The sequence below is a fragment of the Cupressus sempervirens genome, chromosome 6 (genome assembly GCF_028749045.1).
Source record: "Cupressus sempervirens isolate cs-2001-9-10 chromosome 6, ASM2874904v1, whole genome shotgun sequence".
NCBI classification, from domain to species: Eukaryota; Viridiplantae; Streptophyta; class Pinopsida; order Cupressales; family Cupressaceae; genus Cupressus; species Cupressus sempervirens.
Window position 1 is genome coordinate 604,474,405 of NC_143123.1, and position 13,242 is coordinate 604,487,646.

The 13,242-nt window shown below is 33.9% G+C and overlaps 1 protein-coding gene across 1 annotated transcript; it reads right to left on the reverse strand.

Annotated features, from left to right (window-relative positions):
• Positions 1-10,680: 10,680 nt before the first annotated feature.
• Positions 10,681-11,552, reverse strand: LOC149553693 (cysteine-rich repeat secretory protein 38-like; the record flags this gene model as incomplete). Its single annotated transcript, XM_089790367.1, has 3 exons — positions 10,681-10,769; positions 10,957-11,270; positions 11,368-11,552. Coding segments are annotated over 3 exons (588 nt in total), but the record flags the coding sequence as incomplete, so codon positions are not given.
• Positions 11,553-13,242: the final 1,690 nt, after the last annotated feature.

Genomic DNA, 13,242 nt, shown 5'->3' on the forward strand with positions numbered 1-13,242 from the left:
GAAATATAAAGATAGGAAGCTAAGAAGAGATGAGGACTAAATAGTGATCTATAATCTACAAGTAAGGTTGTAAGTTGCATCAGATCAAAGCTCTACTGTTACTTTCTAACAATTGTATCAGATTAGGGTAAATCCTTTGGAGAAATGTTGACTTAAGAGTCATTGAAAAGTCCTTTAATAGGGTGGCATTCCAAGTGAATGACCTAAAGTCCTCTAACAAGGCTCACTTTTAACATGGTGATTGAAATCCCTTAACTGGGTCATATTTAATGGTGTGTGTTGTAACCTTTAATAGGGTTGGCCTTTAACAGAGCATCACTTGAGAAGAGTGAAAAAGGAATAGCATGTTACTGGTGGTTTTTCCCAAATTGGGTTTCCATGTTAAATCATTGTGTCAAGTGTACTGATGGATATGTTTTGTCTTATGCTTTACATTTTTGCATGTTAGTTTAAACAATAACATATTAGTTTTGGTTAACACACAATGAATGCATGCATGGTTAAGAATGTTATATGGGTTCACTGAATTGTGAAAAGTTTTATTTTGTACTTCTAGACCATGAATAACTAATTCACCCCCCCTCTCAGTTATTCTAAAAGAATTCCAACACAATACTACATATCACATCAGCATCAAGATGACTCCATTTATTGCATTGTATGGGTATGAAGCACCTAGCTTCAAGGATATAGTTTTGGAGAACAATAGAGTACCCAAAGCTAAAGACCTATTATAGGATAGTCAAGATATCATAAGAGCACTCAAGGAAAGCATAGAATAGGCTCCAAATTAGAAGAAGTTGTATGCTAATCAACATAGGATAGAGCATAGTTTCAAGGTAGCATGAATATGGTGTATTTGAGGCTATAGCCATATAGACAGTGAATATGGTCTATTTGAGGCTATAGCCATATAGAGATACATAGGTCAAGAGGAGCAGAGTAGAGAATCTAAAGCCTAGATCTTGTGGTCCCTACAGGGTGATTCGTAGAGGGAGAAAAGTCTCCTATGAGTTTGAGCTTCTAGAGGGTAGTCAGGTGCACAATGTATTTCATGGTTCAAGGCTTAAGAAAGTCATTGGTCAGAGTTTAGTTCCTTCTATAGTTTTACCCCATTTAGATGAGGAAGGGAAGCTTGTATTAGTACCTAAGGCTATTCTAGACACCCAAGAGAAGAAACTTAGAACTAGGATAGTGAAGGAGTATTTGGTCAAATGGAAAGACCTACTAGAGGAGGATGTTACATGGGAGAGTGACTAGTTATTCAATAGGCTTGACTGAGATTTCTTGAGGACAAGCAATTTCAAGGGGGGTGGACTATAATATCTCCCCACCCACCCCACTTTAGCAGTCGACCGATTGTGTGTGTGTGTGTGTGTGTGTTAGCCTAGTTTTACATGGTCCTGAGGGCTAACGAAGGGTTTAAAGGATCTTTGAGTGTTTTGGCCTAATCATCTCTAGTTTGGGTCAAAATGAAGTTGATTTACCCAATCACATGTTTGCTTACTATTTTTAATAAGTTAGCAGGATATAGGGGAGGCTAGTTTTGGTGATTAGATTTGATACTCCTTGGTGAGACCTTTCTGAGAAGCTATCACTTGAGTCATACGAAGTTTGATAGCAAATATATTTTATGCCCGAAGTATCATTAAAGTAACATTTAATTACATTGTAAACTATTAAATTGTTACTTTAATATTAAATTTAATCGGAATGTGTGAAAATCAAAAGGGACACCTAAGGGAGACATAAGAATATTTTGATATGTTTTATATTGCACACCTTTTATCCCACATTACTCATGTCAGTTGAATCGACCCTTGGAGAAAAAATAAAAGGGAGCATTAGTGGCTTCATTTGCCAGGTTGAATATGAGAAGAAAATTGATGTGTGAGTTGTAGATCCATTTTTGGCATTATAGGATGTCAATCCTCTCTTGTGACATTCTAAACATTATTACCTTAGGGTTTGGCCTTTGGAATTCATTGCTATTAGCTTCATTAATAGGTAGATTAGGCATATTTCTAGCTATAGGTGGATTGTGTGTTTGTTCATATCATTCTTGCTTCTTCTCCAATGCTTCTACCATTCTAAAGGGATGATTTTATGAGGATCTTGGACTGATTGAAGAAAAATTTTACTATAGCATAGCACTATTCACATTACTGTAGCATGACACTATTCACATCACTATAGCACATCACTATTCATGTTACTATAGCAACAAGATGGGAAGTCATTACTAGAAAAATATGTTATAATGCTGGAATAATTAGTGAGTTGAAAAATCTTCTATGTATTTGATTTTATTAATTTGAAAAATAATTCTATTTAAGCAATAGTTAAATCTTCAGTTTGCATATTATTGTAAAGTCCTTGTTCATGTTATGTGGTTTCAAATCTATGCAAAGACATAAAATTAAAAAAAAAAATTACTTCCAAAGACATAAAGGGGTTAAAAAATTTAATGGAGAAATAAAGAGTTGGATGCAAATTATTTTCAACTAAATTCTTATGAGTAGTTGGTTTAGTTTTTGGGAATTTCTAGGGTGCCCATTACAAAGAAATTGAAATTGAAAAAGAGCCCTAGAATGCCCCTCTAGTTACTAAAAAAGTGAGTCATGTTCATAAAAAGCTTAGAGTTCCTAAGGGTAGAATTCAAACTATGGAGGAATCTGCTTTGTTGGAAACCCCTACTAAGCACAAGAATGTGTCTACTAAGTCCAGTCCTATTGGAACCCCCCAAAAGGAGAAGAATTGTGGGAGAAATTATAGAGGTGGATAAGAAGGACTTAGATGGTAACTTAGATGTTGATGAATGAGATAAAATACCTAAAGCTATGTTGAACTCATGGGAGAGAAGGTCTAATAGGTTGAGAAACAAAAAGGAAAGAACTATAAGAAAGAGAGTAAGGAGGAATCCCTGGATACACAAAATAAAGATGTTAATTATAACATAAAAGTGGAGAAAACTCTGCAAAACATGGATAACAACTCTGCATAAGATGAGGACTATGAAGTAGAAGATATAGAAGACACTAAAGATTAGGAACATGAATCCAAAGAGGCTTGTATTGAGGTTGATCTGGGAATCCAAGATGAGGTCTAGCTTCTCAAGTTCTCAAAGGAAGAAGCATGTAAAGAAAAAGATAATTTAGGGACTATGTAGAACAAGATAGATATTATGGAAAAGGCCATGAATGCTAATATTTTAGAGCTTTAGGACAATGTGGACATCCTTAATAAGAAAAATGTTGGGGCTATGATTGGTATCAAGCTTGGGATGGAGGTTTCTATTATTTGTAGAGTCCAAAAAGAAATAATTAGTAACGCAATGTTTGGCACCATTAATGGAAAAAGAAAACTCAAATGGCTAGTCTACTCAAGGATGAAAAGTGTGAGGAGGTAAAGAGCCTGAAGGATGTCACCAATTGGATGGAGGACCTTAAGTTCCTACTAAAAGACTGGGATAATTTTAATAAGGCTAAGTTATTTTCTGTGCTTTAGTTTTTTATTTCTTTTTTTAGCTAAGTACTTATGTGTCCTTTTAGTTTATACTTAGTGGTTACATTCCCACTTGTAATCCTGACATACAATTTTAAAACTTATATATTTTTGGTTAATCCCCACTCCTGTTGTGGTAGGAAAACTTATGTGATATTTACTTAATACTATAGTTTAAGAAATGGTGTTAGAATAGTTAGATTGGGTACTATTAGTACTCTACAAACTTGATGGTCTTATATTAATTTTTGTTCTAGTAGGTCTCAGGTTGTTTGAGCTCTGAGTGCCCCTTTTTGATGCTTGGTTGTAATGGCTTAGAATAGTTAAGGGTGTATGGTTATGTTGTTTCCTAGGTTCATGACCCTTATCCTTCCTTTTTAAATCAAAAACATAAAAAAAATTACAAAAAATAATTGTTCACAAGATAATGAATATATAGCATGTCAATTTGATAGTTGTTGGTTCTAACTTGAATATGCATAAATTTTTGGATCAATATTTTGAATCACATATTTTGATTTTTTAATGAGAACATATATCTTTTTCTTTATTGCTACTCTAAATTGTATAGTTTACTCTATTTTTAAACTCATTCATAATCCTTCTTCATGTAAGTTTGATTGTATGTATTTTGTTTTCGAATCACAATCAAATTATAAAATAGATAACTATCCCCCTTGCAAAATGTACCTTTGATGAAAAATCAGAAAATAATTAATATAATAGATTGTTATAAAAATAGTAGCATTTTTTCTTCATAATTTGCATAATTTGTAATTGAAAACAACAACAAAATAGAAAAAAAATCAAAGGATCTGGAAAAAAAAAGTTTGACTTTTTGTGTGTTTTTGTAGGGAAGATAGCCAGCGCATATAAGAAAGTCCAATGCATGTTTGGAATTAAAGTCATAGAAGAATAGTAGTCAAAGTTATTTTTTCTATAAAAACATGCACCATGTGACATATTCCAGTGGCATTCATACCACCTTGAAAGGTTGGCAATTGCAATTTGTAATATGGTTTTTAAAATTTTAATTGAATTTTCTAGGTTTGCAATTTTCTTACATTATTTTGATATTTCTATAATGAGGCAACATCGGTATTCTTCTTCTTACAATCTTGACCATCTATAAACCCAACCACCTCTCTTGATACATAGAGAGCTTAGCCGAATCTAAATTAAGAAATGAAGACTTACAATTTGCATTGCATTTCTTCAATTCTCATTCTCTTTATATTAACCAACTATGGCATATTCCTATTGCAGGTGAGATCAAATGAGATTTGGAGACCTCCCCAGAGTTCATATCGATTTGGAGTACACTACATCGAAGATAACTATGCCGTAGGTAGTAGATTTGATAGAAATCTGATAAGAGTGATGAATAGCCTACTTCAGAATACATTTCAAATAGGATTCAACATGTTATTATTGACTCAAAACTTGGATCCTATGTCCAACCCTTAGTTTATGAAAAAAATTGTTATGTGTTATATGTAAGAGATATGGAAATGTGGATTTGTCCTACCCTTTTACCCATGACAAGAAGGTTGTCACCTCTTCTAGCTATGAGAAGCTTGCCTCAAAAATTATTGCCCCTTAGTCTTCATCTAGAGATATCCTGAGAGGATGCCCCTAACTCTATGTCAATTATTGGGAAGCTTCAGGGAGCTGAACCCTCTCTTAACAATTTTGAAGGCCCACTACTAACCCTGGCCAAAAAGAAGATTCTAGATGAAATAGTGACCTCTTCCCAACCCGTGTTGGAAGAGGGTGATATTAGTTACACCAAAATGTTTCCTCCAAAGGAAATCTTTTGCATTTCAATGGTGTTACCTAGTCCCTATTCCTTTTTTCTTGAGCTCAATCAAAGAATCAAAAGGATGCCCCCCCTTCTTAGGAATATGGACTATGGTGAAGATTTTTGGGATGGAGCCTCTTGGGTTTCAAGTGATGTCCAAGGTGCTTCAGGAGGAATAGCTACAATCTAGAATACTAGTAAGATGTCAAGTACTATTTTACACTGCTCTATTAATTTGGTTTCTTTGGCTTGTCACGATCTAGCTATAGGATGGTCATGGAATGTGGTCAATGTCTATGCTCCTAATAATAGAGGCCAAATTAAACAAATCTATGAGACATTAGCTAATACTATGGGTAATGGTATGAACATAAAGTTGATGGTGGTGGGAGACTTTAATAAGGCCCTATAACCCTCAGAGAAACTTGGTGGTATTGAAGACTTCTCAGATAGTATGGTAGATCTGAGAGAACTTTTCTAAATACTAGTCTAATGGATCTAAAGCTAAGAGAGGAAATTTTCACTTGGACTACTAGGAGACAAGCTAAGGGCCTCATACAAGTTAGGCTTGATAGATTCACTCTCTCCTCTAATTGGACCAATTCATATGACTTCCATTTAGAAGCTAAGCCTTGTACTAGATTGAATGATAGTGTTATTCTCTTTGAATGTAGAGACTCAAAAACATGTTATTAGTCCTGTCAAGTTTGAAAATATATATGGACATCAAGTCATAAGCTTTTGGATTTGATAGATGTTCAGTGGAAAATGTTGGCTACTGCTGCTGCATTGCTTAACCTAAGTAAGAAACTAGGGGTGATTAAAGGAAAAGTTTAAAAGTAGAATAAAGTCTCCATTGATAATGTTTTTGAGAAAAGCAAAGATCTCAAAATTAAGTTAGATGTTTCCCAAAAGAACCTGGAAACCAATCATGAGGATATGAATTTGAGCTTGTAGGAATATTCCTTAAGAGATCAATGGCTTTCTCTACCAACACAAGAAGAAGAAATTTGGAAACAAAAATCTAGGGTTCAATGGCTAAAAGGTGACAAAAATACTAGCTTCTTCCATTAAATCACTCTGAAACATAGAAGTTGAAATAGAGTAAAATCTATATCCTTAGCTAACAAGGTTATAGTTACTAAAGAGGCAGAAATCAACATGGAAGTTATTAATTACTTCCTAAGAGAGGAACTCAGGATTTTATTGTTGATGAACAATATGACCTCTAAGGTTGTATCCCTTTATTGGTATTTGCGGAGGACAATAGGGCTATTTTTAAATGGGTGAATAGGGAAGTAATGAAAATAACAATCTTCTCCTTTCAAGGGTTCAAATATCTTGGTACTAATGGATTCCCCTCGACCTTCTTTCATGAATATTGGGAGGTTGTTAAAGAGGTTTTTTTTAAGGTGGTCTTTCATTTCTTTAGGACTAGAACTATGGTGGAAAATATCAACCATACTTCTATTATTCTTCTGACTAAAAAGGAAGACCATACTTTTTTTTTTGTTCATAGTGATGAATATCCTCCTTTAGAATACATCTCAAATGGGATTTAACGTGTCTTCTTATGAAGAAAGCCCCCAACAAAGTGTATGACCTAGTGCATTGCAAAGGAAATACATCACAATATGAATGCCACTCCTTTACTCCCGTAACATTATTTTAAAATGGAATTAGGGGAAATTTCCTAAAACTTGAATTGATATTGATTTAATGTTGATAAGTGACATCCTTTTCACATTGCTATCAAGATTTAACTATGTGATTTTGAATCAAACTCATTGACCCATGTTTCATCAATATTGATTCAACATGAATACATCTCTCATGAGAATAAATGGAACACTTAGCACTCATTGGATCTAGGTGATGCTCATAGGGGTGAAGCACCAAGACTTCTCGACAGGTCACCCATCCCAGTACTCAAGTGGTATCCTAATTTGTTGGCCACGTGTTTTTTTTATGGATAAATGAGGCTTTATATATTAATTAAGTCATTTTTTATTTTTGTGTAATGCTTGTTGATATCTCCCTTCACTAATAGACAATGGGAAAGTTGAGGGTGATGATTATTATCTGAAACTTTTGTGGTTGAAGTTAATATTGAATTGGTTCTTAATTATTAAAATAAGTGGTGAAGGGTTCTAATTTATTACAGGTTGAATATATATAATAAAAACTCGACCATAAAGATAGCAAAATAGAATAACCATCTAAATAGTAGAGGTGGAGTCAAGTGCATCGTATTATCAATTAAAGCTTTGAGATTACTTACACCATTGTAGCTTGAGAAACTTTATTGGTTAGCCTCTTTTTCTTATCCTAAACAACTATTCTGTTCATGTAGATCTGTTATTAAAATTTGAATATTGTTGATGCTTGACACTCAAGGCTAGTAGTATTAGGGAAAACATCCTTGCTATTGAAAACAATAGTATTAGAGAAGAGGAGGACATCATTAGTAGAGGTGATAAAGGAGTCCTTGATAACATCTACTAGAAAGACATTAGACTTGATACCATTCATTTTATAGTCAAAAGAATATTTGGACTGACAAGTAGCACCTTATCATAGAGTATTCACTCCTTAAATTTTATCATCCCAATGATGGATCATAGAGTATGATCCAAATATTGATGTAGTAATTTACACAATCATAGCAAGAAGATAGCTCTTGCAAATAGCACATGCTTGTTTATTAGCAATATATTGGGCAGGAGCAATAGAAATTAGAGCAAGAGATGGCCTCAAATCCATGATTAGCTTAGTAGAACCAAGTGAAGGAGAAGTAGGAGTGGATAGTATAGAATTCTCTAAAACAACATCATCCGCACACAAAATAATTGGAAAAAAATTCTAATGGTCACAAACATCATTCTTCCACCAAGTTGAGGAAGATTGTCTACAAGGACTATGGAAGCACTCAAAAGCCAATTCACTAGTAGAAAAATAATGCCTATAGTGAATAAGTATACCCTCATAGTCCAATAATTAGCACCAAAGTCTATCATTAAATTATATAATTACTTCTCTATGCAAATATTTTGAAATATCCACTTCAAATTGAATGCAAGAAAATGAAATGCGACCAAAGACTTTGATCATAGGGTCCACTTTCAAAAATCTATTTAAATTGTTACTAACAACCTTATAGCTTTTGTCACACTAGAAATGAATTAGAAGATAAGGCTCATTCACCACACTAGAAATATACAAATAGAATTTTTATAAGAAAAACTTAATATGCAAAACTAATAATCATATTTGGCCTTATTGTCTTGATTTTACTATTGGTTTCAAGAAGTTTAGACTCCTCTAGTTAATGGAAAATGACATTTTATAGTTCTACCAGAGCTATTTTTGGTCTCATTTGGTTTCGAGGGCGATTAAATGTTGTGCTTCATAGTGGGCCTTGTAAGTGGGATTCACATCCCCTCACTATGTAACCCTTAGTTTCTTATTCCAATCTTTGAAAGATTAAACTGGTCTTGTTTCAATGTGTGTAAGGTTTCTTCATCTCCCTCTTCATTTACTGAAAATTCTTTAAGTATATTTTCTACAGTGGACTACATAACAAAAGGATCTTGTCATAACTCATTTTCCTACATTATTGTTGAGGTTAACATTAATATATGCATAATGTTGTCAATCTACAAGTTAAAAAAACATTTTAGAGTTGGCAAGTAGACTAAGAAATTATCCCCCTTTTTTGCAATAATAATTTTCCTTCTAGATATTTTCTGTGATTTCTATTGTAATACTTGGAGACAATCATCCACAACTTGGTGGAAGAATGTTGTTCATGATCACCTTATTACTTTTCCAAATTCTCTACTTCTTAGGATGATCTTGCTTGAATATTTTTTCTTTAGAAAGGGTTCATAAAGGGTTGATTCTAAATTTTTTACTAGTTAATTTATTGTCCTTGATGATGATTTTTATTCTATTTGTAACTTTTTTAATTGTCACTTTCCAATCAGTTAGCATTATACCAATTACAATAATGATTTTAACTACATATGTTTTCAATAAATAAGAAAAAATAGTCCACTCATAAGTGTTTTCTTTCTTCATTTAAGAAATTTAATAGGCAATCCCAAAGCTCTAATTCAAAATAGTTTCTAACACAATTGGCTCTAACTTTTCATTTTCTATGATTGGTTTGTTTCACTTAAAGATTTTGGTTATTTGTATTTATGTACAATAAGTTGGTATCCTCCCCTAGGTAACAAAAATATTAATTAAATACTCATTAATTACAAACATTATAACATAAAGCCTCAAAAGATACCTCGTAGCTTCCTATAAAAATGCTAAACAATACAACTACCAACCAAATACTCTAGATAAATAAAAGGTAGAATAACGACTAGATAAACTTAATATTTAATAGGTATTTTGACACATCTACAACCTTTAATTAATACATGCATATATTTTTTATTCAAGATAAAACAAGGATCTGAAAACCCTTAACGTAGGAACCTAGTTATAATATCATTCTAATATGTTGTATTATAACAGCCATATCTTTGGATCTTTTGCCTCTCCTTGCCCATGAACAAAATCGAAAGGGCATCATCAATGTTCTTTTTTCCTTAAACAATATCAAACTTAGTTAGTCATAGAATTTCATCCACAAATTAGCCCACTTAACTTTCTAACGCATTTGCAAAACCTTCTACAAGTGTTTTTCTTTGATATTTTTGTTGCTACAATCTCTAATGTATAAATGATTGTTTCAAATGTATATACTGAAAATGTTTTGAAAACACTAATACAAACTTGGAAAACTATGATAAAACATTAATTCTAATTATGAAACTAACACGTGTTAAAAATTTACCAATAGAATAATATTAATCAGTAAACTAATTTTTAATCTTTTAAAATTGATGATTATGAATTAGAAACAATATTTTATTTGAATCTATCTAATTTAAAATTTCAAAAATTCAAAATACAATTTTAAAAAACTAATATTTGCCTATCAGAAAAATCCAATGATATCCAAGTCGTCAACACTCAAGCATCATAGATTTCAAGATTTTGAAAACAGAATCGACCATTGATTGTTCCCTTCGGCATTCCCTTTATTTATTTAATATAATATAAAAAAATAGAAAGAAATGTAATCTCTTGATCGAAGAGATAATACAAGATCACTTAATCTGAAAAGTGAATCAGCTCTTCATCTGGACAAAAGGCTCACCCATTGCAGAATCTTCTCCTTTAATAAAAGAAAAAATTGATTGTTCGCGATAACACTTTTAGCATGAAAACAGTATTAAGAAAAAAACAAAAAGCGCAGCAACTTCCCCTTTTCTATTCAGGAAACACTCGCGGTCCATACCACTGGAGAAAGAGAATCATCCACAGTTGGGTGCAAACATGGATAGCTGCAGGAGGCCCCCAATAAGTACCCACATCATCACCATCATCCTCGACGCTGATTTACCTGCACAAATCACATACAATATATAGTTTTTTTCTAAAATACCATCAGAAATATTATACACAATCACATCACCCTGAAACTCAATGGGCAATCTGAGAACTCAAATCATTAACGCGGGCTGTGAGATCGAGAGATGAATTGATTATAATAAAAAACTCCTTCCAATAAATTAATGTAAAAAACTTACCCATCGCAATTGGTGCAGAAGCCGATTCAGTTGATATGTAACGAAAAAGGCAGCTGTGATGGTAAATTTGGTATTGCTGATAATATGCTGTCCTCGGTATCGATCCAATTGTTGCCAGGCATGCACTACAATTGGAGGAAGACAGATCTCTCGAACATTCTACAAAAGCGTCCACCTTTTCCATTGGAGGAGTCGAATAATTAGCCGATCCAGCGGCAAATCCTTTAATACTACCATTTCCAGACACTTCTGCAGACAGAGTCGACACAAGTTTATCGAGAGTTGCCCTAAACGCGACAGGGTTTTTACTGTAGCTTGAAGGAAATTCCATCAGAAGACCAAAAAAAGCTAGATTCTTCATAGAGAGAAACAAAATTGTAATTGGAGTAGCGAACGTAGCAGCTATCGAACCAGATCTGGCAACCAACAGATTGAAAACAATCCCTGTCGATGACATATCTGGTAACATTGTGAGCGCATTGACGGCACTGTGATTGCGACGTGTTTGCTTTGCACTGCAGGAGGCCGTACACTCTGTTTGGGTTTTGCCCGTACGAAGACACGTTGAAACCCGTTTGAGATGTATTTACGGCCAAAGTGTGTTAATTTAGGAGATAAATTGAGAATACACAAAATAGAACAACAGACAGGATATATCGTGTTTCACCACAACTATGGCTACGTCTACGCTGAGAGTAGAGCAAATATATTATTCAGTCATTGCAGCTTTCATACACAGGGCTTTGCCCTTATATTTATACATTAGTTCTTCAAGAGAAGACGAAGAGACAAATAAGAAGAATATGAAATGAACAGACATGATAGTTGGACTTCACATCCAACAATCTCCCACTTGAAGTTCAACTAATGCTACAACCTCATATTTGAATATTCTCCCACTGAAACTCTGCTTTCCCTTACCAATCTCATGGTAAGCAATTGCCAAAAGACAATCTTCGTAGCCAGAATAGCAACCACAGCTAATCGCTAATCACATCCAACTATCCATACAACAGCAGTAGATTTATAACCACATAACCAGCCCATACAATAACTCACCAAATATACCATCTTCCAACAAAACACACCAATAGGTTATTGATGTGCAAAAAACTAGAAGACCATTATAAGAATATTTAAATTGCATGAGCAATGTCAACTATAAGCTGACTCAATCTACCAATTAGGACATAAAAGGCATTGCATTAACTTGAGATGATCTGCGAACTACAACCAACCTATTGCGAAAATGACATCTTCCAAGTCTTCATGAAAAGACCACATATTGTTGTTAAAAAAAAATGAAGTACAACAACAATAGATGACTCAAAAAACTCTTGAAAGGAACATGAACACAAATCATAACTCATCCTTCTACCAACACCATCAAGTGCCTAGCTGTGTCAATTATGATCTCCTTTACCTCCCCATATGAGAGCATTTACAACACCCAAACACCATGAATGAAAGCTCTTATAAACAAGAAGATCAAACTCCAAACATTCTAAAATTAGGAACAATATCAACCATCTCCTAAATGCACGAGGAGATAAATCTGCCGAATAGACCAAGCATGGGGAGTGAGAATGCTCTTCCAGGATAGACCAAGTCTCAATGACTCTTCTCCAAGAACAATCTCCATTAGGTCTATAATGAACTTGCGCCCATCCACAGGTGTAGGCTATTCAGACTTCATGCTAAAACCTCCAAGGAGAAACCATCTCAACAAATGTTCTCTAAACCAAGAGAATTGTAGCCTCACTCAAGCCTCTTAGTTTTCAAGAGCACCTCTATGGTCAATCCACCAAAGAACCCGATACCAAGAGCACTAACCAAGATCAATTATTAAAATTCCCACTGCACATCTACATAACCTGGGAAAACCTTATGACAACTTGAACTCCACAAATCAAACTTCATGCTCCAAACAGTGAAACTTGTCAAGAGATCCTATATCATGCCAACACTCTAATCTAGAATCAAGAGCTCATCATGGCACAATAACAAACACCTCCAATGTTATGGAGGGAACCATCTCACGACAATAATTTCTTGGCTAAAACTCCCACTGCAATGTAACACCGAACTATTCATGGTATCGAAAAAAATCTGAAACATGATATCAAACATTACACTAAACAGTAATACCGAAACTACAATTTCTCCATAATGAGCCAAATCAAACAACATTATCAATATTGCTAACGGTAAAACTTCTGCTAACAAAAAAAACAACATAGCCCCAAAAACTACCTCTGTGTCCATCATCAGAATCAAGAAAACATG